General features: G+C 38.2%; 2 protein-coding genes and 1 long non-coding RNA gene across 4 annotated transcripts; 2 read left to right on the top strand and 1 right to left on the bottom strand.

Annotated features, from left to right (window-relative positions):
- The first annotated feature begins 165 nt into the window (after positions 1-165).
- On the top strand, positions 166-9,761 carry LOC122398503. Of its 2 annotated transcripts, none has more exons than XM_043398418.1 (20): positions 166-496; positions 764-1,222; positions 1,302-1,747; positions 1,835-2,013; positions 2,090-2,490; positions 2,560-2,737; positions 2,831-3,042; positions 3,121-3,302; positions 3,399-3,526; positions 3,599-3,730; positions 3,796-3,930; positions 4,000-4,126; positions 4,201-4,763; positions 4,866-5,237; positions 5,304-5,673; positions 5,740-6,071; positions 6,143-6,978; positions 7,055-7,188; positions 7,265-7,443; positions 7,521-9,761. In XM_043398418.1, the coding sequence occupies exons 2-20, from the start codon at positions 798-800 to the stop codon at positions 7,782-7,784; spliced, it is 5,595 nt and encodes a 1,864-aa protein (XP_043254353.1). In that variant the 5' UTR covers positions 166-496; positions 764-797; the 3' UTR covers positions 7,785-9,761. The 2 variants fall into 2 exon arrangements, with proteins under 2 accessions (XP_043254353.1, XP_043254352.1); XM_043398417.1 differs by having other exon boundaries at positions 1,302-1,753.
- A 1,269-nt stretch (positions 9,762-11,030) lies between these two features.
- On the bottom strand, positions 11,031-18,246 carry LOC122398501 (phosphoenolpyruvate carboxykinase [GTP]-like). Its single transcript, XM_043398415.1, has 8 exons — positions 18,034-18,246; positions 15,815-16,473; positions 14,513-14,773; positions 13,623-13,807; positions 13,148-13,542; positions 12,635-12,982; positions 12,292-12,558; positions 11,031-12,016 (listed from the first exon to the last, which is right to left on the bottom strand). Exons 2-8 carry the CDS (start codon positions 16,051-16,053, stop codon positions 11,561-11,563), a joined length of 2,151 nt encoding a protein of 716 aa, XP_043254350.1. The 5' UTR covers positions 16,054-16,473; positions 18,034-18,246; the 3' UTR covers positions 11,031-11,560.
- LOC122398502 lies at positions 16,413-17,103 on the top strand. Its single transcript, XR_006259191.1, has 3 exons — positions 16,413-16,527; positions 16,590-16,633; positions 16,729-17,103. It is a non-coding gene; the product is annotated as an uncharacterized LOC122398502 (long non-coding RNA).
- Positions 18,247-21,720: the final 3,474 nt, after the last annotated feature.

Genomic DNA, 21,720 nt, shown 5'->3' with positions numbered 1-21,720 from the left:
TACCTTCAAACAATAATGCATTCTGAAGTGCATCGCATATAATACCAACTAAATCTATGGGGAAAATAACGAATATTTACTAGTATAGTTCTAAAAACCAATTTGTAAGCTGGTAACCTTATCCTCCTTGTTATGGTAACACTGACACCGATATGTAATCTAATCTTTGATGTCTGACGTTTGGAAATTTGACGGCGGTGTTATTGCAAAAATGTAATGCACAGTGAATAATTTATTCGCTTCGTTTATTCTGCACAAAAGAATATCACGTACAGGCGGAATGTGCGATGCGACATTTGGTCTAGGTTTCTTTAGCAATAATTTATTTTTAGCACAACAAGAATTTCTCGAGACTAGAAGCTCCGCTCTTCTCGTCGGTTATATTATTTTTCAAGCATATAAACACAGGTGTAGCAGCACGCAATATCCTGCTAAATATTTTAATCGCTATGTTACGCGATTATAAGAGCAAGTAGTGAACAACGTGTGTCGACTTGTACGTAAATTTCTCACAATTTCTCTGCGAATGCGTGCAAATAATTCACGAACCGTATTTAAAGCTCTAATAATTTTATCGATCCGAATATTTATATTTCGTGGCAATTTCTAATGCACTTTTACAATAGTTTAGCGTCGGGTTCGGATTAATATAACAGACGTTTTGTAAGAATGTCCATAAACTTAAAATTTAATATTATGACTGTTTACTGTAATATTACTTTATTATTATGTGTAAAGTTAATATGATATTCTGTTTTTTCAGGTAGTATTAAGATCAATCGGTAGCCTTAAATATAATGCTCGCAGAAATAGGCACAGAAGGCTATCAGCCAATGACAAGTTTCACTGGAGAGAATTTGTTTAAGCTGCAATGTTTGATCAAGGCTACAGAAATACGACATAGCGCTCAATGCGAACATGGAAACAAATTGTTTTTGGCATTTACGACCGGGAATGCAGAAATTTTTTTTTACTACATAAAAGACTCTACGTGTGCACCGATCATTAAAAGAATCCCTTGGTTCCAAGGAAATCATAAACAAATCTCAGCTTTATGCTTTCATTCGACCGGATCATGGTTACTCGCTACAAGCATAGATGGATCGGTATACATTATTCCTGCTTTGTGCTTGGTAGATGAAAATTGGGAGGTAGACCAAAGATGGACCTGCAACGATATAACATGTTTCCCTTCTAGTAATTTGCAGTCCTCTCATTCAAAGTACATATTTTATTTGAATATTTAACCAGGTATAAGGTAGACATACTCTGCAGTTATAACAGGTATTTAACATTTTCAGACCCACTGCCATAATATGGTGGCAAAATACAACAACGTCGTCTGAAGTTGGTATTATTGGAACTGAATATGGGGAGATCATATTTATAAATCTTGAGAGTGGTCATCAAACAATCGTGGCACGTATCAATGGAAATATTGCCAGTTTGCATATTTGTTGCAACGAGAGTAATAACAGTATCTCTTTGTTAATAACAAGTCAATCAAAGCAGCAGTGGAGAATGCTTTTAGTGCAGCACACCTACAGTTGTTTGCATCATTTGGAAAATGGAGAAGCCTATAACAATTCGTTGCATACGAGCGATAACATCTACGATAATACAAAAACATTTGCTTCTACTAGATCCAGATTGCAAGGGCTCAAACAGCTGTCTGAGGAGAAACTTGCTATACTTAGACAAAAGTTAATCGAAACAAAAAGTCAGACTTTAAGTGAAAATTTGAAATGTAATGGTTTGTATGCATATAACGCAAAATAATATTACAAGTAGATTCTGCTATAAAACCTAAGCGGATCAAATTTCGTTTTTACAGATATCACGGGTAATCGAAATACTCGCATAGCAACAGTTAATTTAGACTTGTCCATGGAAGTGAATCAGAATCAAGTAACACCCGAACCAATATCAAAAGACACTTTTCTCGTTTCACAGTCTGATAGAAAAGGTCAACAATTGTATACGTGTTACCATTCTATTACAAGTCATATAACAGTGAGAAAACATTTCTTCATTCTTTTTACCATATAAAATAACGCATATCGTTTTTTAAACAGCTGCGTAATTGCAGGTACATGGACCTGATTTTTCTACTATACCTTTATCGGTGCATAAATTGTTCGAATCTTGTAGAAATGTTTTATTAACCGAACGTTTTTTTTTTATCACCGACGCTAGTCAGCGTGTAATATATATAATATCAGACAGATTATCCGAAACTCGTACAAATGATAATTGTAAATTTAATCCAGAGAGTGTCGTCGGACACTTTTCTCTAGCGAATAGTAAAGAAGTGATACGCGCTGTGTACAGAGCTATTGATTTTACAAATAATGCACCAACGGTACTTTCTCAAGATATTAAAAAGAAATACACATTACCAAAGGGAATAAAAGATATCGAAGTTGAATTGCCACCTGTGGATACTTGTATAATTGTTACAAATCATTCAGTGTATAAAGTTGTTCTGAGGTAGGTGTCTACATTTTATGCATATTCTATAATTTAAATCAGAAATTATAAATGATTTTGTTTTTACAGAAAGTCGGTGTTATCAATTTTTATGGAATTAGTACTAAAAGATAACGAACCCGAAAAAGCGATAAAATTGGCTATAGTATTTGGCATAAATGCACAGCAGTTGCTAGAACAAGCCAGCGACATACTTTTGTCAAATAAACAATTTTCACGCGCGGTGACTTGTTATAAACTATCCGAAGTAATTAAACACAGTATTAAAAAAAATAAGAAATAAGCGTAACAGCTGTCGTTTATATTTTTACACAATTGTGCAATTATTCTTTTTTTTTAGTGTAGAGTATTGAAGAGCGTGTTAAAATATGCATCTGCTGGGTATACAGCGAACGTGTTGAGATGCCTCACGCAATTTTTAGTATTTCCAGAAATTGGTAAGCTGCCTGTCACAACAAGAATTCATCTTTCTAATTTATGTGTACTCGCGTTTATTGAAATAACGCTTAGAGTACCGCCTCAAAAATCTAGGATTACTTATAAAGAGTTTTTGTAAGCATTCGGAAATTTTATATTATATTATCATATGAATTCCATCTGATAGATTCTAACGGGATATTTGGATTACAGATATTTCCTATCTACAAATTCTTTTTACGACGAATTATTAGCAATTAATATTGCTGGGCAAACGTGTCTATGGGAAGTTTTACATCATTTAGCTACACAAAAATGTCTTTATGGACAAATGTTGGATGTGCTCATGAAGACAATACATTCTTTCAGCACAAACAATTTCCATCCAACATCATGTAACGTATAATACGATAATTTATTTTTTAAACGATTTAAGTGATTATATATTATATATAGACGTTGCTGAAAAAATGCGATTTATTTTATTTTAGACGGTTTGTTAATATGTATAAGCGAACCAAGTTTGATACAAGCAATGTTAGTAAATCCTGAGTTAGCTAGAAGACATATATCATTTATTCTCGATAATCTTCAAGACTCTCAAATTTTTGTACTTCAGGTAAAGTTCTCGTTGCTCTAATTTGCCAATTACAATCGTATTTAATTTCATATTTTGTTATATTTTGTTTAGAGATTAGTAACACTGTATGATCCAACAAATCCAGTGATAAGACCTAGGATAGTACAATGCAGACTGCGCCATAGATCTACTTCACATAGTTCTCAATCTAGTCAATGTGATTCTTTAGATCTCTTAGAAAATGTAAGTATAATCTGTTCTCTAATACGAATTGTATTATCGTACGTGTATTTTTATTTTTTACGCAGGAGGATGGTGACGCATTAGTGGAAGAAATTATAGAAACTTTTTTATTAATTTTACTGACTTTGATTTATAAGAAATCTATTTTAGAGCAAGAACCTTCTACTACATGTAACGTTGAATTATTAGGATTTAAGAAGGTAGGTATTAATATAATTACGAATTTTGTTTTAACAGGAAATTGTACATTTATATCTTTTTTAAAACAGAGTCATAACAATACCAGTTCTATTGTCCATTTCAAAAGAAGGCCATTATGTGCCGGATTTTATCATGTTGTTCTTATCAGAAACGGAAACGTTTATACATGGGGGAGTTCTGTGCAAGGATGTCTAGGTAAATGTCTTCCACGGGATTTAATATGTATTGCAATTTATATGCGTTATATTTTTGTTTACAATTGTTATTAGGAACTGGTCCATCTCTATTGTGGTATGACACGGCTCAATCGATATCGTTCTTTTGGATGATGGAGCTCGAAGTCGTCAGCGTATCGTGCGGACATTGTCACGCTTTGGCAGTGACCAGTAATGGCGTTTATGTCTGGGGGTCGAATCAGTTCGGCCAGTTAGGTCTGGGCAAGATTTTACAATGTTCGAGCCCCGAATTAATCATATCTTTGGCTCAAGAAATTATTGTAGACGTGGTAGCCGGACAATATCATTCTGTCGCATTGACTTCCGATGGGAGAGTCTTTACATGGGGTTGGGGCGTCCATGGTCAATTGGGCCATGGTAATACTGACAAAAAGAACACTCCCACGCTAGTTACGTCGTTACTCGGTACATTTATACGTTCCATCAGCGCCGGCCATGCACACACTTTAGCTCTTTCTACGGAGGGTATCGTGTATGCGTTTGGTTGCAACGTTTTCGGGCAATTGGGTATAGGGAGCAACGTTAAGAGTTCTGTGCCAATGAAAGTATTGTTACCGGAGAAAATATCTCTCATCGCAACTGGATACTTCCACAATGTAAGCGAGAATCGTCTGCTGCGTGGTTTAAGATTAACATGTAACCGAGTTTGACTAAACTACTGGATAACCATGTTTGTTAATACTCTGCGTTTGTTCCAGCTTGCCGTTAGTTACACTAACAAATTATATACGTGGGGAGCTAGCCCACAGGTTCTTCGATGGCAAGCACAAGCGCAAAAGAGGAATCGAATATGGGAACAGCGAGCCGCCATTGCGAAGCAGTTCGAAACTATCGACGAGTTTGAGAAGGTTATGGACCAAGCGGGCACGAACGAAATGGGCGAAGAGGCGATAGAAAATAATGCACAAAATACAAATGCACAACCGAAGTCGGTAGCCAACGAGGACACGAGAAGAAAACAATTACATATGTGTTTGAAGAACGTCGATATCATACCGCTCGAGGAGAATCAAGCACATTTGAAACCGTCCCTGGTGGATACGAGTTTGGTGGAAGGAAATATAGTGCAGGTCAGTGAAGGATACTGTATATTTTGATATAGAAAATAATTTTTATATTAACACGAGTACATTTAGATATCGACTGGCTGCCATCACAATGCACTTGTGACGAATCACGGGTCGCTTTATACATGGGGACGGAATTTGCATGGTCAGATAGGCAATGGTAGCAAACACGAGGTACGAATTCCCACGCCATTGTGTTACAATCCTACTTCTATCTTCGCACAAGTACCCCCACGGCACAACGCCTATCGAGGGGACGATGAACAAGAATTAGATGCCGAAGGAATTCACTCTGCCGCGAACAATAGAAACGGGAACTTAAACGGCGAGTCAAAATCATGGCAGACGGAAAGCAACGAGTCTAAGGATAAAATAAATTCAGTAATTAAAATCGTCTATGTTTCTTGCGGATATGATTACACGGTTGCCATCCATTCAGGTACGGAGATCATACGATTCGTGTATTCGTTTTCTTTGAACATTCTATAACTTTTTGCTATTTTAGGAGGTACGGTTTTAGCTTGGGGCAACAATAAAAGAGCACAGCTGGGCCGCCTTCCTCCGAAAGATGCACGCGACTCCGAGGACAAGTTTGTGTTATTTAAAAAGAGAGTAGCGCGTATTCCAAATTTAATGAATCACGTAGCTTTGGACGTGCCTAGTCAAGTCCCCAACCTTCCTGCTCCTGTTATTTCTTATCTGAGTTACGACGTGCCGCCGCTAGCGGGCGCCATTTGTCCATTAAGCGTTATTGAGAAAACACCCGGTGAATTGACTTTAAATTATGCGCTCGAATATTTCTACGGCTTGTACGATACTTCAAGAATTATGAAGAAGGTTGGTGCACCGTTTTACGTAACTCTTGACGGTATCGAATTAAAAAAATTATGAAATTCGTATATTTTCAGTGTATCGAGTTGGAAAATTATCAAGCTTGCTCAAAAATAGCTATGGTGCAGCATAATATTTCTGACGCTTTCGCCTATCAGTTGAAAATATTGCACACGCTGAGCCTTCGGTTTCGCGCGAAAATAAAATCGTCTGAAAGTTTGTGCAAAAAGTTGGACAAAAAGATCGCAGAGAATTCGGATGTAAAAAAGATGACCTGGTCAACACGACACGTGAAGAACAATACCGAGCTGTTCAACAAACAAGTAGAGAAGAATCTGATCGATTCCGTGGAGGATTGTGCCGTTAAAAATAAGATGAAAATTCCGGCAAGCAGATCGTTGAACAGTCTGCAATTATTGCAAGAAGAGCTGTACACGTTTGACTGTCAGGGCGGCTCGGAGGAATTGTGCAAAGATATGAAATGCGAGAATGCGCCTTTGGATGCTTTCGAGGACACTTTCGATTCTGATATTAGCTCCGATTTGGAGGAATGGATGGAAAACATTATATTCAAAGATAACCAGCTTCAAAAGCAAGAGAAAGCAGCTGGATCTGGCGAGGCCCATTCGGTAACTGCCGCGAAGAAGGAAGTAGCGGATCAGGATCGTAATGCAACATTTTACGAAAAGAAAGTGTCGCATTCCCGGCAAGATAACGTAATCAGCGAAGTTATAAAAGTGATCAAGTTTTTCTTAAGTGAAATGGAAAACGAAACGGATATGGTCAAGTGTAAAATATTACAGGATGCTCTGGACTTCTGGATCGAACACAATTTCCCAATACAGAGTATAGAGAATCTGTTTTTAGAACATATCCAATTAATTTTTTATCCGCTTGGATTGTTGCTGTTCTGGTGAGTGTTTAATAAACTGTAAAGTATTTCTTAATGTTACAATTATCATGGTTACAATGTTGAAATGTTTCTGCAGCCAAGAAATAATGGAAAAGTACTTGGATACAAACAAGAATGATACGGAAGTGAAGAGTTTCGCTGTAATTAACTTTTTCTCTACTAAATTTTCTCTTCAAGTCTGTTCTATGTTACTGCAGCATATCGGCCAAGGTAAATGATCTTGTTTTTTATATAATCCATTATTTATATGTCTTATGTTACTTATTAAATATTCGCATATTACCAGGCCAACCTACACCTGAATTTGTTAAACTACTGTCTTTTTTGACGGCCGAATATTATGGGCCACCACTCACTGGCTACCCAGGCACAAGTGAAAATAATACCTCAAAACAAATGATAGATGGCATTATGAGCACAGTGTCGTTCGAGACTCCGGATTCCAGGTCATTTGTACACATCAAGGTACATCATACACGTATAAATTATAAAGTCAAGTACTTCTTAGTTCAGTTTTTAAAGAGATATGGTTCTGAAATTAGGATCCGGATTCGGTCTATCGATTCCTCGCGGCTGAAGAAGATACGGTAGTATTTACGTGTGGACACCATTATCCATTGACCATGTATAAAACAGAAGTGATTCCAACAATGCAAACGGAATTATTAACATCCGACTCATTGGTTCTTCCATGTACAGCTCAGTACTTAGAGAAAATGTTAGCTGAAACGACTAAACCAGAAATACTGTGCCCCTCGTGCATACCACGAGCACTGGGAATGTTGGTGAAGAAGAGCAATGGGTGATAAGTATGTACCTGAGATTTTATTTAAAAAAAAATAATTGATATATAGCCTTTTCACAAAAACCTCGATTGACTCAACTTATATACGCGAAAGGAACTTTTAAATTGATTGTAAGGGACTACTAAAAACACAGAAATTTAGCATCAATTGATCAATGTAATTTGTCCCCGAAAAGCATTTCAAAATGACGTACGATATTAAAGCTCTCTGTATCGTTTAAACAATACTTTTTTAAGTTATCTATATTTATAGAGAACTTTTCATAGGCGAAATAAATTTATCGACTGCGTTATTAAACGGGAAGAACTGTATACTGTATTAATTTTGTTATTACTTGCGATTCGTCGTGTCTTATTAAATATTTGAAGAATTACTTCGTTACGCACATTGAAATTTAATGTCATTTTTATCTCTTTCTTTCTCTTCTCTTTATATATGAAGTAGCATACTCGTCTGTCTGAACTTTATAAGCTCAAGAACTAGTGAACTAATTTCAATGCAGTTTTCGCCAGCAGATTAGGCATTTATTACTTGGGCTAAAGCGGGTAACAATACTAGTTAGTGTGTAAAAAAACGTAGCTAAGTTAGCGGCAGGAAGTACTATATTTTAAAAGTAATAAATGTTCATGATTCAAATACAACGATAAAAATTGAAAAATTACAAAATAACGATCCCTTTCTTTTATAGTTTTTTTTATCAGAAATCATTGATTCTGCATTATGGAAACAAGTTTAAAATAATGCATTAACACCGGTGTGACTGGAACAAAAATATGTTTGCCATAAGAAATTTTTTACTGTTTTTAAACTTTGTTGTCAATTATCTCGAATAATCTAACAGCACAATGAGCGATATTTGTGCTTTAATAATGTCAATCGATTGCTTTACATTTTGCTTGTAGCTTGTAATAGTTTTATAAATCGTATTGTTTTACGACGTATAAAAAATTTTAAATAAAAGATCAAGGTATCGAATCGTAATATATAAAAACGGCTATAAAAAATAAATACGTTATCCGTGTATGGAATTTATGAATGTATTTGTTAACCAAACATATTAATTACTCTAAAGATACAGTATACAATTGTACAGTAGTTGTTATACCGATATTGTAAAATAGGGAATGAATGTAATTATTGTCTGTAATTGCAATTATACAAAATTGGTGCAAATTACTAACGACTGACGACAAATATATTGATCTAGTCTTCAAAGTATATGCCAGAATTATACATACTATATTAGTAGACGATCTCGTCGAGGATCGGAACGAAATGTCTCGATTATATAAATACATACGTATTATTGTGATTATTCGTGGACTTGCGTTTAATTTTAATTAGAACATTGGTGTGTCGATACAGTAGGTAAATAGAGTCGAATTTACATATAGAATCGTAGGCATACTCGTTGTTTTTTAATAGGAAAACCGTATGAAAATGAAACACCGGAAATAGGAGTAGAAGTCTATAGTCTACATCACAGAACTTCATTAGTCTGATCCGAGGAATTAACGAACGTCAGTAGGTTTTTTGAAATTAATCGACGCAAGTAATGGAATTAAATTGTACAAAATATATGTAATTGCCGTTAGCGAAACTGTATGATTGTTACGAACTAAACGAAGGTGGGACAAATGAAATGAAGAAGTATTTACTTTTTGCACGAAGTAGTTTACATTATAGACAGAAACGATTAAAATTTATGTTATTTATTTTAAACAAAATTATCAGTACGATATGCATGTTTTCTTTACGACAATTGAACAATTCTGAAGAAGGGAACAACCACTTGTGCAATATTTTAGATAGAAATCACGTCGACTAGGATCCAGTTCTTGTTGTAAAAATCACTTTTATTATTTACTCTTTTTAAATTGTATAATATACAGCGTGTTCGGCCAACCCTGGGAAAAATTTTAATGGGAGACTCTAGAGCCCAAAATAAGACGAAAATCAAGAATACCAATTTGTTGATGGAGGCTTCGTTAAAAAGTTATTAACAATTAAATTCAAAAATTTCAAATCGTTTTAAAAAAATTATTTTCGTTTACGGGTGTCAATTACAATCACTTTTGGTCAATACACATACCCCCGAAATTCTACGCACTTCTGAGAAAAAAATTCGAGAAGGTATGAAATTCTTCGACAAAAATAAAAAATTTCAAATCGTTTTAAAAAAATTATTTTCGTTTACGGGGGTCAATTACAATCACTTTTGGTCAATACACATACCCCCGAAATTCTACGCACTTTCGAGAAAAAAATTCGAGAAGGTATGAAATTCTTCGACAAAATTAAAAAATTCCAAATCGTTTAAAAAAAATTATTTTCGGTTGTGGGGGTCAATTACAATCACTTTTGGTGGACAGACATACCCCCGAAATTCTACGCACTTTTGAGAAAAAAATTCGAGAAGGTATGAAATTCTTCGACAAAATTAAAAAATTCCAAATCGTTTAAAAAAAATTATTTTCGGTTGCGGGGGTCAATTACAATCACTTTTGGTCAATACACATACCCCCGAATTCCTACCCACTTTCGAGAAAAAAATTCTTTATCAAAAATATACTGTGTGGCCAGAAATGTTTCTATAACTTTTTAACGAAGCCTCAATCAACAAATTAGTATCCTTGATTTTCGTCTTATTTTGGTCTCTAGAATCTCTCACTAAAATTTTTTCCAAGATATTGTATCATCTTTTTTAGTGCATAATATAGTCTCCTTGAATTCGATTTCTTGTTTTGATTTATTGTAAATAAATTTAAGGGATTTTGTTAAAATGATAATCTACTCTTCGTAATGTGTATTATCTACTTTAAGAAATACCTTGCGTTATTTTTGTAAGTATTAATTGCATAATACATAAATACATCGATTAAGACCAGAAACAAAATGATTTAAATTTTAATAAACAGTCTCGGCACTTTTGTTATGGAAATCATGGAGAGTTTTTAAGATTGGTTTTAAGTCCAACATAGAACTGTATACGTTTAATTGTACACGTATACGAACCGCAATAATCTTGTAATATACAGAGAAATGTACAGTTTTGAATATCCACGTATATGTAGTCTTTTACAGATAATACTTAGACTTGTAAAGTATTGGCCGAGAAACATGGTTAGCAGAACGATGTAACAGCGTTTTATTTTAAATGTAATTCGTTTAAACTTGTTGCTGTATTGTCAGTTTCTTTATTTGTTTGTTGGGTAATAAATAGTTGCTAGAAACGTAAGTCCTCCGTATTATACAATATTTTATTCAGAAAAATATTATCCAAAATAATGTCTCTCCGTCGCAATCGGTGAACCGTTTTATTTAACATTCATTTGCACACTGTCACGCTTGCATACTGTTTCCTTTTATCTTTTTACAAGAGTCTGTCCCAGACAGCCATGAACATTCGTCCCGACGATGAAAACGATAAAACAGGTAATTTGAAGGAAAATTACAATTTCATAACGATAACGTCGATGTTAACAAATCCATGTTTCAATGAACAAAGACGGTGTTTGATGCTCGAGCGAAAAGCGTCGTAATACTACATTTACATTTCAATAGCAAGATGGACGATAATTGACAATTGAATTAATTATCCTAGTGTACATGTAATTTTAAATAGACTCAAATTATTGTATCGCTTTGAAGCATCAACCTTCAATCCTTTGGACCCATTTGGACCGATCTCTTCAAGCATTATAAATACAATATACATTATGTATGCGTTCAAGGATAATTTTAACGCAATTAAAACGATAGCGTTTCGCTCGTGTTTAAAGACGTTCGATCTTAGTAGCAAGAAGATCGATCTCGGAACGTACAGCTTGCGGTAAATCATCGCCGACTTGCGCGTCGAAGTATTCCCTGAGGTCCTTCACTTCCTTCTGCCAGAAGTCTCTAGGTAATCTAAACAATTCTTCCATGTCCACGTCCTTCATACCGCTCAAGTTAAACGAATTTAATTTCGGCAGAAAACCGATGGGAGAGTCCACGGCGATGTCCTCGCCGTCGATCCTGCGGAGGATCCAGTCCAAGACGCGTGAGTTCTCACCGAATCCTGGCCAGAGGAACTTCCCGTCCGTGTCTTTCCTGAACCAGTTCACGTGGAATATCGCTGGAAGCTTGGCGTTCTCCACTTTGGCCATGCTCAGCCAATGGTCGAGATAGTGGCCGAAGTTGTAGCCGAAGAAAGGCCTCATTGCGAATGGATCGTTCATGATCACTTTGCCCTGGTCGTTAAAGACACTCGTATTACTTGGAACAGCATATAACATTCTGTTTCTCAGTTTCAGGATCTCGAGACTAATCTGAGGGGGGAATCTTTGAAATGTGGACAGCGAGGGACAACAGTATCTCTACGTTAAGCAGACAGATGATAGTTTCAAGTCAACTATCACTATACTCTTTCTATCGAGTGTAGCTTTATATTTACACAGAGAAAGATCAATTTGCTCCAACTTGCGCGTATCAGAATCAAGAATAAAGTAGCTTAAGGTTTGCGTACCTGATGCTCGGCAGCAGCAGTTGCCTCAGACCTCATCGAAGCCCCGATGAAGACACCATGCTGCCAGTTTCGTGCTTCGTAGATCAAAGGAACACCCTCTGGTCTTCGTCCACCGAAAAGGATAGCGTCAATAGGAACACCGACTGGATCCTCCCAAGCAGGATCGATGATAGGACACTGCTTAGCAGGTGTACAGAATCTAGAATTCGGATGCGCGGCAGGCGTCTTGGATCCCCTGGTCCACTTGTTGCTTCGCCAATCGGTGACCTGCACACGTGTCAGGTAACACTTTAGACTACGTCGCTATTTCGTGGACACCTAGCAGAACAGAATAAGTTTTCACCTCTACGTCCTCGCTGATTTCTTTCTCCATTCCCTCCCAGAAGACCCCGCCGTCGCTGGTGGCCGCGACGTTGGTGAAAATCGTGTTCTTGAAGATGGTCCTCATGGCGTTCGGGTTCGTGGCGTTGCTGGTACCCGGGGCAACACCGAAGAATCCGTTCTCAGGGTTGATGGCGCGAAGCCTGCCCTCCTGGTCGAACCTCATCCAAGCGATGTCGTCGCCCACGCACTCGATCTTGTAACCGGGCAACGTAGGCTGCATCATGGCCAGGTTCGTCTTCCCGCAGGCACTCGGGAACGCGGCGGCGATGTAACGCTTTTTACCTTTCTGATTCGTGATACCCAGTATCTAGAAAACGCAACTGATACAGAATCTCTTAGACGGATGACAAACATGGACGCAAGGAGTAACGATTGAAAGAATAAATAAAAAGAGAAAGGTAGTAAGAAACGCAGAATAGCGTGGAGCAGTGTTAAAAGATAAGATTCAGTTTTGTTGGACAGTGGTACATACGAGCATGTGCTCGGCGAGCCAACCCTCCTGTCTAGCGATCGTCGAGCCGATCCTCAGAGCGAAGCATTTTTTACCCAGCAGAGAGTTCCCGCCATAACCGCTCCCGTAAGAGACTATTTCATTTTTGGCCGGTCTGTGAAGTATGATCGTTCTCTCCGGGTCACAGGGCCACGAAGAGATCGCCTCGATCTTCGAGTCCAACTTTGGAGCGCCAAGAGCGTGCAGACACTTGACGAAGTCGTCGTTCCCAAGAGTCTCGAGGACCTTCTTCCCCATTCTGGTCATTATTTTCATGGAACAGACGACGTACGCGGAGTCCGTGATCTCTATTCCGATCTTCGAGAGCGGAGAGCCCACCGGACCCATGCTGAACGGTATCACGTACATCGTGCGATCTGTACACGAAAATGGTACCGATTTAAGATCATCGATCAATGAGAGATTAGAGTGAGGCTACAGAGAAATTGGTACTGACTTTTCATGCATCCTGGGAAACGTTCTAGGATGGCTTTGTCCATCTCCGGTGGAGAGATCCAGTTACCCAGTTCTCCAGTGACGCCATCGCGAGGCGTGGAGATCGTGTCGTGTTTGATGTCTGTGCTGATGAACGTACGCTTCTCCACGCGGGCTACGTCCGCTGGATTTGTTCTAGCCAGCCAACTGGAATTCAATGAGGTATGCATAATGTGGAGGAATGCATCTGATAAAGTACAAGTTCAACGCAAGTAGAAATAGCGAATAATGGACAGACTATATAAATGTTTGATCAGAAGTCTCCAAAATATGATTCATCAACAGGAACTATTAGATAATTAAAAGGTCATTTACCCTGTTTATATTTTGCCTAGCACATAATGTTCTGCCTATAGTATAGAATTCTTATAAGTGTTATTTAAAGAAAAGTTGGGAAAAAGCCAACCAAATGCATCCTTCAAAAATAATTAAGGTCGACTACGCAAATGATTTTAATAAACTTTCTACATGCTATGCAAGTTGAATATTCATTACAATCATTCTCTTGGATCATTAAAAAATCTATTCTTATTTAGATTGATGGAAATTGAAGAAGACCTGCCCGTCGAGTTAAAACGAGTCAACGTGACCAAGTTCGAAGAACACTAAAAAGAAGAATAAACCATGTGTTGTTCATATAATGAAATACATTATACTGTTCAATGTTTTCCTGTTTACGAGGAAGTTTCCTCAAGAGGAAACCGGCTAAAAGAGATACAATGATGATGATTGGGAATTTCAAGATGTTACTTTTTCAATACAAACTAATAATAAAATTCAATGTTGTGCCTATTATATAATTTTGAAATATTGATTCAAGAGTGTAGGCGTTGATTACAGTGATGCACTCACCAATTCTCGAATTTTGGCAAGGGCAAGATGGTGCCGCTCTTTTCAAGGAGTTTCAGCAGATAATTGTACTCGACTTCGCTTCCATCGCAGATGTAGATGTCCTTAGGGCAGCAAAGAGACGCGCATTCCTCGATGTACGATCGAAGTTTCGGGGCCAATGGTTCCGTGATCGTGTTCAGTAAAGGTGTTTTGCCTATATAATCATACTGATTACCGATGGATGGACTCTTTGCTGTATGAGTCGTCAGTAACCTGGACATTCTGAAAACGCGAGAAATCATTCAAAGTTTAAATAAATTATTCCATCGGAGTATTTTTTTTTTTTTTTTGATTTCAAATCGCGAAGAATTCCTGCGTAAACGTGCACCAGCTCGAGCAGTGAATTCACTACTGGCCAATAGTAACAGGTAGTTGCATAGAGTGCTTGTCCAACAGTACTCGATCAATCTACTCTCACTTCATCACTATAACGACCTTGTTAATTTTCGCGTTACTCGCGTGTAACTTCTATAGGCTCTCTGATTTATCGATGCTTCGTTGCAAAATAATTAGAACAATCCTGAAGAAATTACGATCCACGTAATAATTCTAAATCGATAATTTCGGAATCACAGTGCCGCGAGATATTCATTGTTTTCGATAGATAAAGTGCATATTATTTATCAATTAGAATTTCTCATGCATTGATTACATCGATCAGATCAGAACCGGAGGATTAGTAAAAATGACTGATCTTCAACATGTCTGATAATTAAAAAAAAAACAATTTACTAATATCTGTGGTTTATTTTCTAGATTCCGGGTGGCGTAAACATCCCTGCGTATCTGCTTGGATCCTTGTCCGAATTTTCCAGTCTGCGCTGACATACATCAGAGAATTTTTCACAGAAGCTTCCCAGACAGCGTAATCGCGCGACGAAGAGGAACAAGAGTCACTTAATCTTTTAACTTATACTAACATCTGTGACTTTAACCCCATTGATCGACGTTCTATTTCTAACAATCTTAAAAGATCAACTGGTCTTTTCAGGCAAAATAATCTTCGACGCAATTCTGCTCAAAGGCACCAGGTTACGAGATGACTCGATACTTATTTTACCCTTAAGTGGTGAATATTCATGATTTCCATAGATACAAACCTATCATCCCGTAGCAATTTTATTATTTATGCAATCGACGCCTCTTACCGGATTACTTTCCTTTCAGCGGATCGCTCGAGGACATTCCTCGGAACGCTTTGACGCAAGAGTAAATTTCCATCAAATTCAGAGTCGATTTCAAACTCGTGAAGACAATACGTACCGCGGATAATGAACGTCTATTGCGTGAGGCATCTCGAACGTCGTTTGATGGCTCAGAATCGCGATCCCTGCCTTTCGTCGACCAACTTGGAATACATCCGCCGAATTAACAGTACGTGGGAACTTGATGGTCGCGTTTGGTCCCCCGTTCGGCCCGACCAGCAAAGAGAATCGCCTCTGGTGTCGATGCACAGCGTTGGCCAGACTTGGCCAACGAAACGGAACGAATCTTGCCGTCATGTCTGTCGCAGGAGGCTTTTATACGATCGCCAAAGGTGCACGGACGAGCCGCGGCTGTTCGATTCGCGGATTGGTCGACTGCACTTCCGGTGGATAGTGGGGAGGTACGGAACGGAGGCGGAATCGGACGCTGGCTATGGATCAGTCGTTCGCGCGGATCGGCGATCGTGGTTCCAAGCTGGTGGTCGGCCTTGCGTGTTCTGAGAGTCCTTTCCCGACCACGGGGGATGATGCAAAGCAGTATGACGCTTGCTGGAAGACACTGCGACGACGAGATTATGGTTCTGACCGAAGTGGGTGTCAGGGATTTGATTGGACCGACGACTGGTAGACGGGTAAAAAGTAGATCACCGATCGAGCTCGATGATGGCCAATAGCGGTCCCCTCGTACAAACGGAAGCTCGAGAGGTCAGATAGAACCTGGAAGAAATTATAATTACAATTAGATCAAATTCAGTCAGGACGAAACACCAAGTAAGAATGAGTTAATGTTGTTTGGAATTTAATTACTAATGGTGTATGGTATTATTTTTCAGGTTGTCACGAGCTAGAGACCGAGGTGGGACAGGTTGAAAGGGAGGTAGGTGTTCCAAGCAATAGTTTGCGATCTTTTGAATCCATCGAAGATGATAGAAGAGGAAATGGAAATTTAATTATCTTTATTTCATATTTTAGTTTTTAGAGAGGATTCCGGTAATTATGGTGAGGTAAAGGGTGATTCAATGTGAAAAGAAACAAGTTAAAAATGTAGGGAATGAGCGTGCGAGAGTATGCACGACCCGGGAGATTAGCATAAGTAGAAATACCGAGTAATGGACAGACGCGGCAGGCAGATCGTATTCAGTCACAAGCGTATACGGTAAATTCTCAAATTCAATCATCTTGATATAGGAATATTGTATTGAAAAATTTCAATTTACATTTTTTATTTATTTTTTCACTTACTTACGTAAGTACATCGAGCGTATAAATATAATGCAAAACAGTGTGAATAGTCCGCAGATTAAAGAGCAGCCGTGATTTGTAATCATTAGGAGGAATGTTTTGGAGTCAAAAATTGTCCCCTAGGAAGTGGAAGATAAGAAAGATAATGGAAACGTTTCTGATTCGACGCGTTTTTCTTTATCGTGCATACTAAAAATAATGTAAAATTCACGACACAAGTCCGGTACTATGTAACACTCGTCACAGAAATATCGCACGATTATGGCAGACACCATATACCTTGGGAGTCTTATTGATAAGTAGAATGAGGATGGTGTCTGACCTGATACGACTCGTTCCTTCCAGAACTGACTTTTCCCGTGTCCCTGCAATGAACACTATACTCATGTGTATATAAATCGTTGTACCATTGATATAGTCACGATCAAATTTCAACAAACATGAACCAACATTTTATTCAAATAAATTCGCATACCAAAATTAAAAATATAAAACTAATTATATAAAAATATGACTTGCTTTTTCCGATCCGTTATCAATGAAACACCACCGATAGCTCCGTGTAAAATTAAAAGATTTCGCTATTGGATTTAATATAATCGGAGGTCAAGAGATACACAACCACAGAACAGAATATTCATACGCAATATATTTAGCTCTTCCAAAATATTTTAACAAAAACTTATTTGTTACAATTTTTTAGTATACATTTCTATTAAAATTTACTTCGTACTTTACTATAAAACTTAAGTAAGAGTATAGTTGTCAACACTTCCTATGCGTTTGAGGTAAAGTTAAGATACCACAGGTGCGATCGAGGTACATAACTTTTTCTCAGCTTAACGATTACTTTGGTCGAAAAATATATAAAACCTTGAGCCATCACGTTCTGGAAGGTGAACGAAGGTCGATCGGGAGCGATACAAAAATGGGGGACACTTCGAGGGGGAGAAACCGTGGTAGCCTGATGGCGAATACCATACCAGGGTACCATGGTGTCTCTGTGATCTGGGACCAATCTGTCCAGGTCCCTACCTTGATGAGACGGTGGTCGAATAGCAGAAGCTACGTCGTCGACCTGAACGGTGGCAGCGGTCAGCGGAGGCGGCGAACTCGAGAAAGAAGCGGGTACGTGGTTAGGCGAACGCGCACGGTCGATCACACGGCCGCCAGTAGACTACTGGCAGTCCACCGGGCCGCGAGAAGTAAAAGCGATTGCGTCGCAATTAATCGGCCCACGCTTAGCCATCGAAACGAATATCGTTGCCGGTCGGGTTTTATACCGAAAGCGACGCCTTGCTCTTCTATTTTCGCGCGAACACTTTCCCTGGCACCGCTTATCTAGCTCTCTCGATGCTCGTTCGCGTGACGAGATCGACGATGCTAGATCGCGTGTCGCGCGATTATTTGAACCAGCGTCTCTCAAACCGGGCTGGAGATGGGCCCGTGAAACGCGTAAAAGTCGGTGACTTTTACTCAGCCTAGTCCATGGAACATTAGACTACTGGAATACTGTTAGTTTTGAAATCCTGCGAAAGTAAACCTTGCATTACCGTACCAGTAATTCTGGATCTTTGCTTCTTGGCGTGGAGCCGGCTAGTAGAGTAGATCAACATCGTGGATCTGAACCGAACGTTTCTTAGTCGAATCAATCCAGTCCCTAAAGGTGTATTAATATAAAATAAATTGTAGAAACTTCTACCTGTACGCTCAGTTTTAGGGATCGGTCATTTTAATCAACGAAAGTGATCCACACGCGTTTTGTGCCGAAGTAGACGTTGGTGTTTCTCCTTCAGGGAATTATGAGGCCAATCACGTTCCACTAGCCCCCCCGTATAATCCTCACCGAACCCACAGTTGATCTACATATCGAGACACGAACGAGCGTTGCGTAATTTTAACCACTTTATACTAAACGCGTCCACCGTGGTAATTGAATTATTTTATCTGTTTCATTCGGTTCAATTGTTTCACTTGTTCTTGACTTATATGGCTCGCGTGTTTTATTCGTTTCGTTCTACAGTATAGATAAGCCTTACCGATGATCTAGGTCGAACCGTAGCATTATTGCCCCTTGTATCGAGAATATTACACCAAAAGGAGTGATTGTTTTATCATATTGTAGACTTCCAAACGGGTGTGGGTGTTCGAAAGAAGAATGCAAATGATCCTACCCTCTCTCGATCTCTGAGAGGCCTTGCACGGTAGCAATCGTCGTTAGAGATATACAGTTATTTTTGTGAGAAAGTAAGAACCGAGAGTGCAGACAGATATGCATTCTTTGGTCTCGAGACTACGTGTGATCGATGTCATCGATCGGATCCCTGTTATCTGTAGAACCAGAGACAAGCTAATTTCAGTAACGAGCAAACATTTTTAATTCCTCCCGTAAACTAACTTACGTACGATGATCGATGACAAATGGACATTCGATGAACTCAAAGTTTAAAGACCATACGTTTCGCAAATAGCGTAACTGGTGGGTTAGATTGGATAATCGAGCGAATGAGATTTATGTCAGGAGGATCGAAAGTCTCCGTTAGAGAGGTAGAAGGTTCGAAGAAATAATGAGAAGTTTCTAACGCAAGAAGTTGCCTGATTACCGCAGGTTGCAAGTACCTTGCACTTTTCCGACTGCATGGCGTTAATACTTTCTAATTTATGAATTGGTACCTTGCTTCGATTACCGCGGTCCAATTGACATAGATTAATTTTATCATAGATACGTTTGTACCCATTGTAACATTTCGTTAGATAATTTCCATCTACATCCGAACAATTATATTATTTACAATTCAAATATCGAAGTTAGGTTTCGGTAATAGTATTTAAATTTTGTTAATATTTTTTAAATATGTCTATCGAGAAATCATTGATACAGTGTCGCGAAATTCTTGGAAAAAACGCGCGATCCGTTCGACGGGTCATACTCCACTCAAACGTATTGATCGATAAAACGAGTGTTTACGGTCATCAAACTGTAAACAAAATAAATATAACTCTATTTGTTGTGTATTATGCGAACCATTATATTTACGGATGGCGAATAAAAAATGACGTGGTTCGAAACCAATCACGAACGTTTTGAAATAAAATATCGTTCGAAAAGATTATTGTTAATTCGCAAATTAATACCGGACGTATCTAATCGACGAGACCGGTGGTCCAAAGTATAAGTATCGAAGTGTACTCGAGATCGTCATGAAAATTGAATCAATTCTTTCGAGATAATTGCATAAAAATTGTACAATTAGAAACATTTCTAATTTCTAAGTTTTCATCGTATTAGTCACGCTTTTACTGTTCCGTATCGATCGATTAGTAGGATCTATGCTCGCAGCGAACAATCGCCTTGATAAATGCTAATGCGTTGCTTTGTCTATTAGCGTCCTTCGATCGTTATCTGTAAATAGTAATTAAATGTCTGTCAGTTGATAGTGACGCTAGATCGATATTTTAAAATAGAAATTATTGGGGAAGAAACGAGTTTTTGAAAAGCAACAAATCGAAACGCATTGTTCGGTTTTTGCGACTATAGATTCGGTCGGCTGGACGCGTTATCGCTTGAAATGTTGGATTCATAAATTATCGCAGCCAGACAGTGAACTACGAACCAAGACTGGCGGATTTTATCGACCCGATGCATTTGTATCGTTGCAACGTAATGAGATCGAAGAGCAAATAAAAATTAAAACGTACCAATAACGAAGATCACAATTGTTTTAGTATTTATATTTTTCGTTACACGAGCAAAAAGATACGCCGATGAATTGCCTTTTACATAAACGCTTGCGTTCCATATTAGATATTCGATTCGAAGTTTTCGAGAATATGTTTCGAAACTGTTCGATTAAACATTATTACGAAGTGAATTAGAGAGCATAAAAATGTCGGAGGTTGAGGCGAGATTATTCAGAGAAAGGAAATGTGTTCGTTGGTTGTACTTTGCTCTAAGCTGGTCGGAGCGCAAGGCGTGCAATTTTATTGTTCCCAGAGATTTCTTTAATCGTGGCGATTAATTTTCCAGAACTGACATACGAATCGTAGTTTTTTAGTTGCTCCTCGATCGTTTCGCGGATGGAAAATGACAATTCATTACTTAGTATCTTAATTGTTGCGATTTAATCGTGTCTCGTCTCGAGGTGACATTTTTTCAAAGAGTTTATCAGTGTCTAAATACTTCTCGTCGTTAGTAAAGTAACCCGGTATAGTTGGAAATTTAAAAACAATTATTTGTCGTTTTCTTCACGCTGTATCGATGCTTCAGTACGGAGACTGCGAAGTTTCAATCGTTATCGTTTATTCTTTGTACTCTAGCAATCTTGCGTTCACGGTCCCATAGATTAATTTCGAGAACATTTGTCGAGGAGGATCCTGTGTCAAATGTTATCGTGATATCGAGCTTCTCAGAAAAGTAGCATCGATCGGAAATTCGGACTGTGTAGCATGATTTCATTCTACACAGGGTGTTCGACGACCCCTGGGAAAAATTTTAATGAGGGATTCCGGAGGCCAAAATAAGACGAAAATCAAGAATACCAATTTGTTGATGGAGGCTTCGTTGAAAAGTTATTAACAATTAAATTCAAAAATTTCAAATCGTTCTGGAAAAATTATTTTCGGTTGCGGGGGTCAATTACAATCATTTTTGGTGAATAGACATACCCCCGAATTTCTACCCACTTTTGAGATAAAAATTCGAGAAGATGTGAAATTTTTCGG

Source organism: Colletes gigas, unplaced genomic scaffold (assembly GCF_013123115.1).
Source record: "Colletes gigas isolate AHSC1104 unplaced genomic scaffold, ASM1312311v1 Colletes_gigas_Sc00011, whole genome shotgun sequence".
Classification (NCBI taxonomy): domain Eukaryota; kingdom Metazoa; phylum Arthropoda; class Insecta; order Hymenoptera; family Colletidae; genus Colletes; species Colletes gigas.
This window is presented reverse-complemented; position numbering and strand designations above follow the sequence as displayed.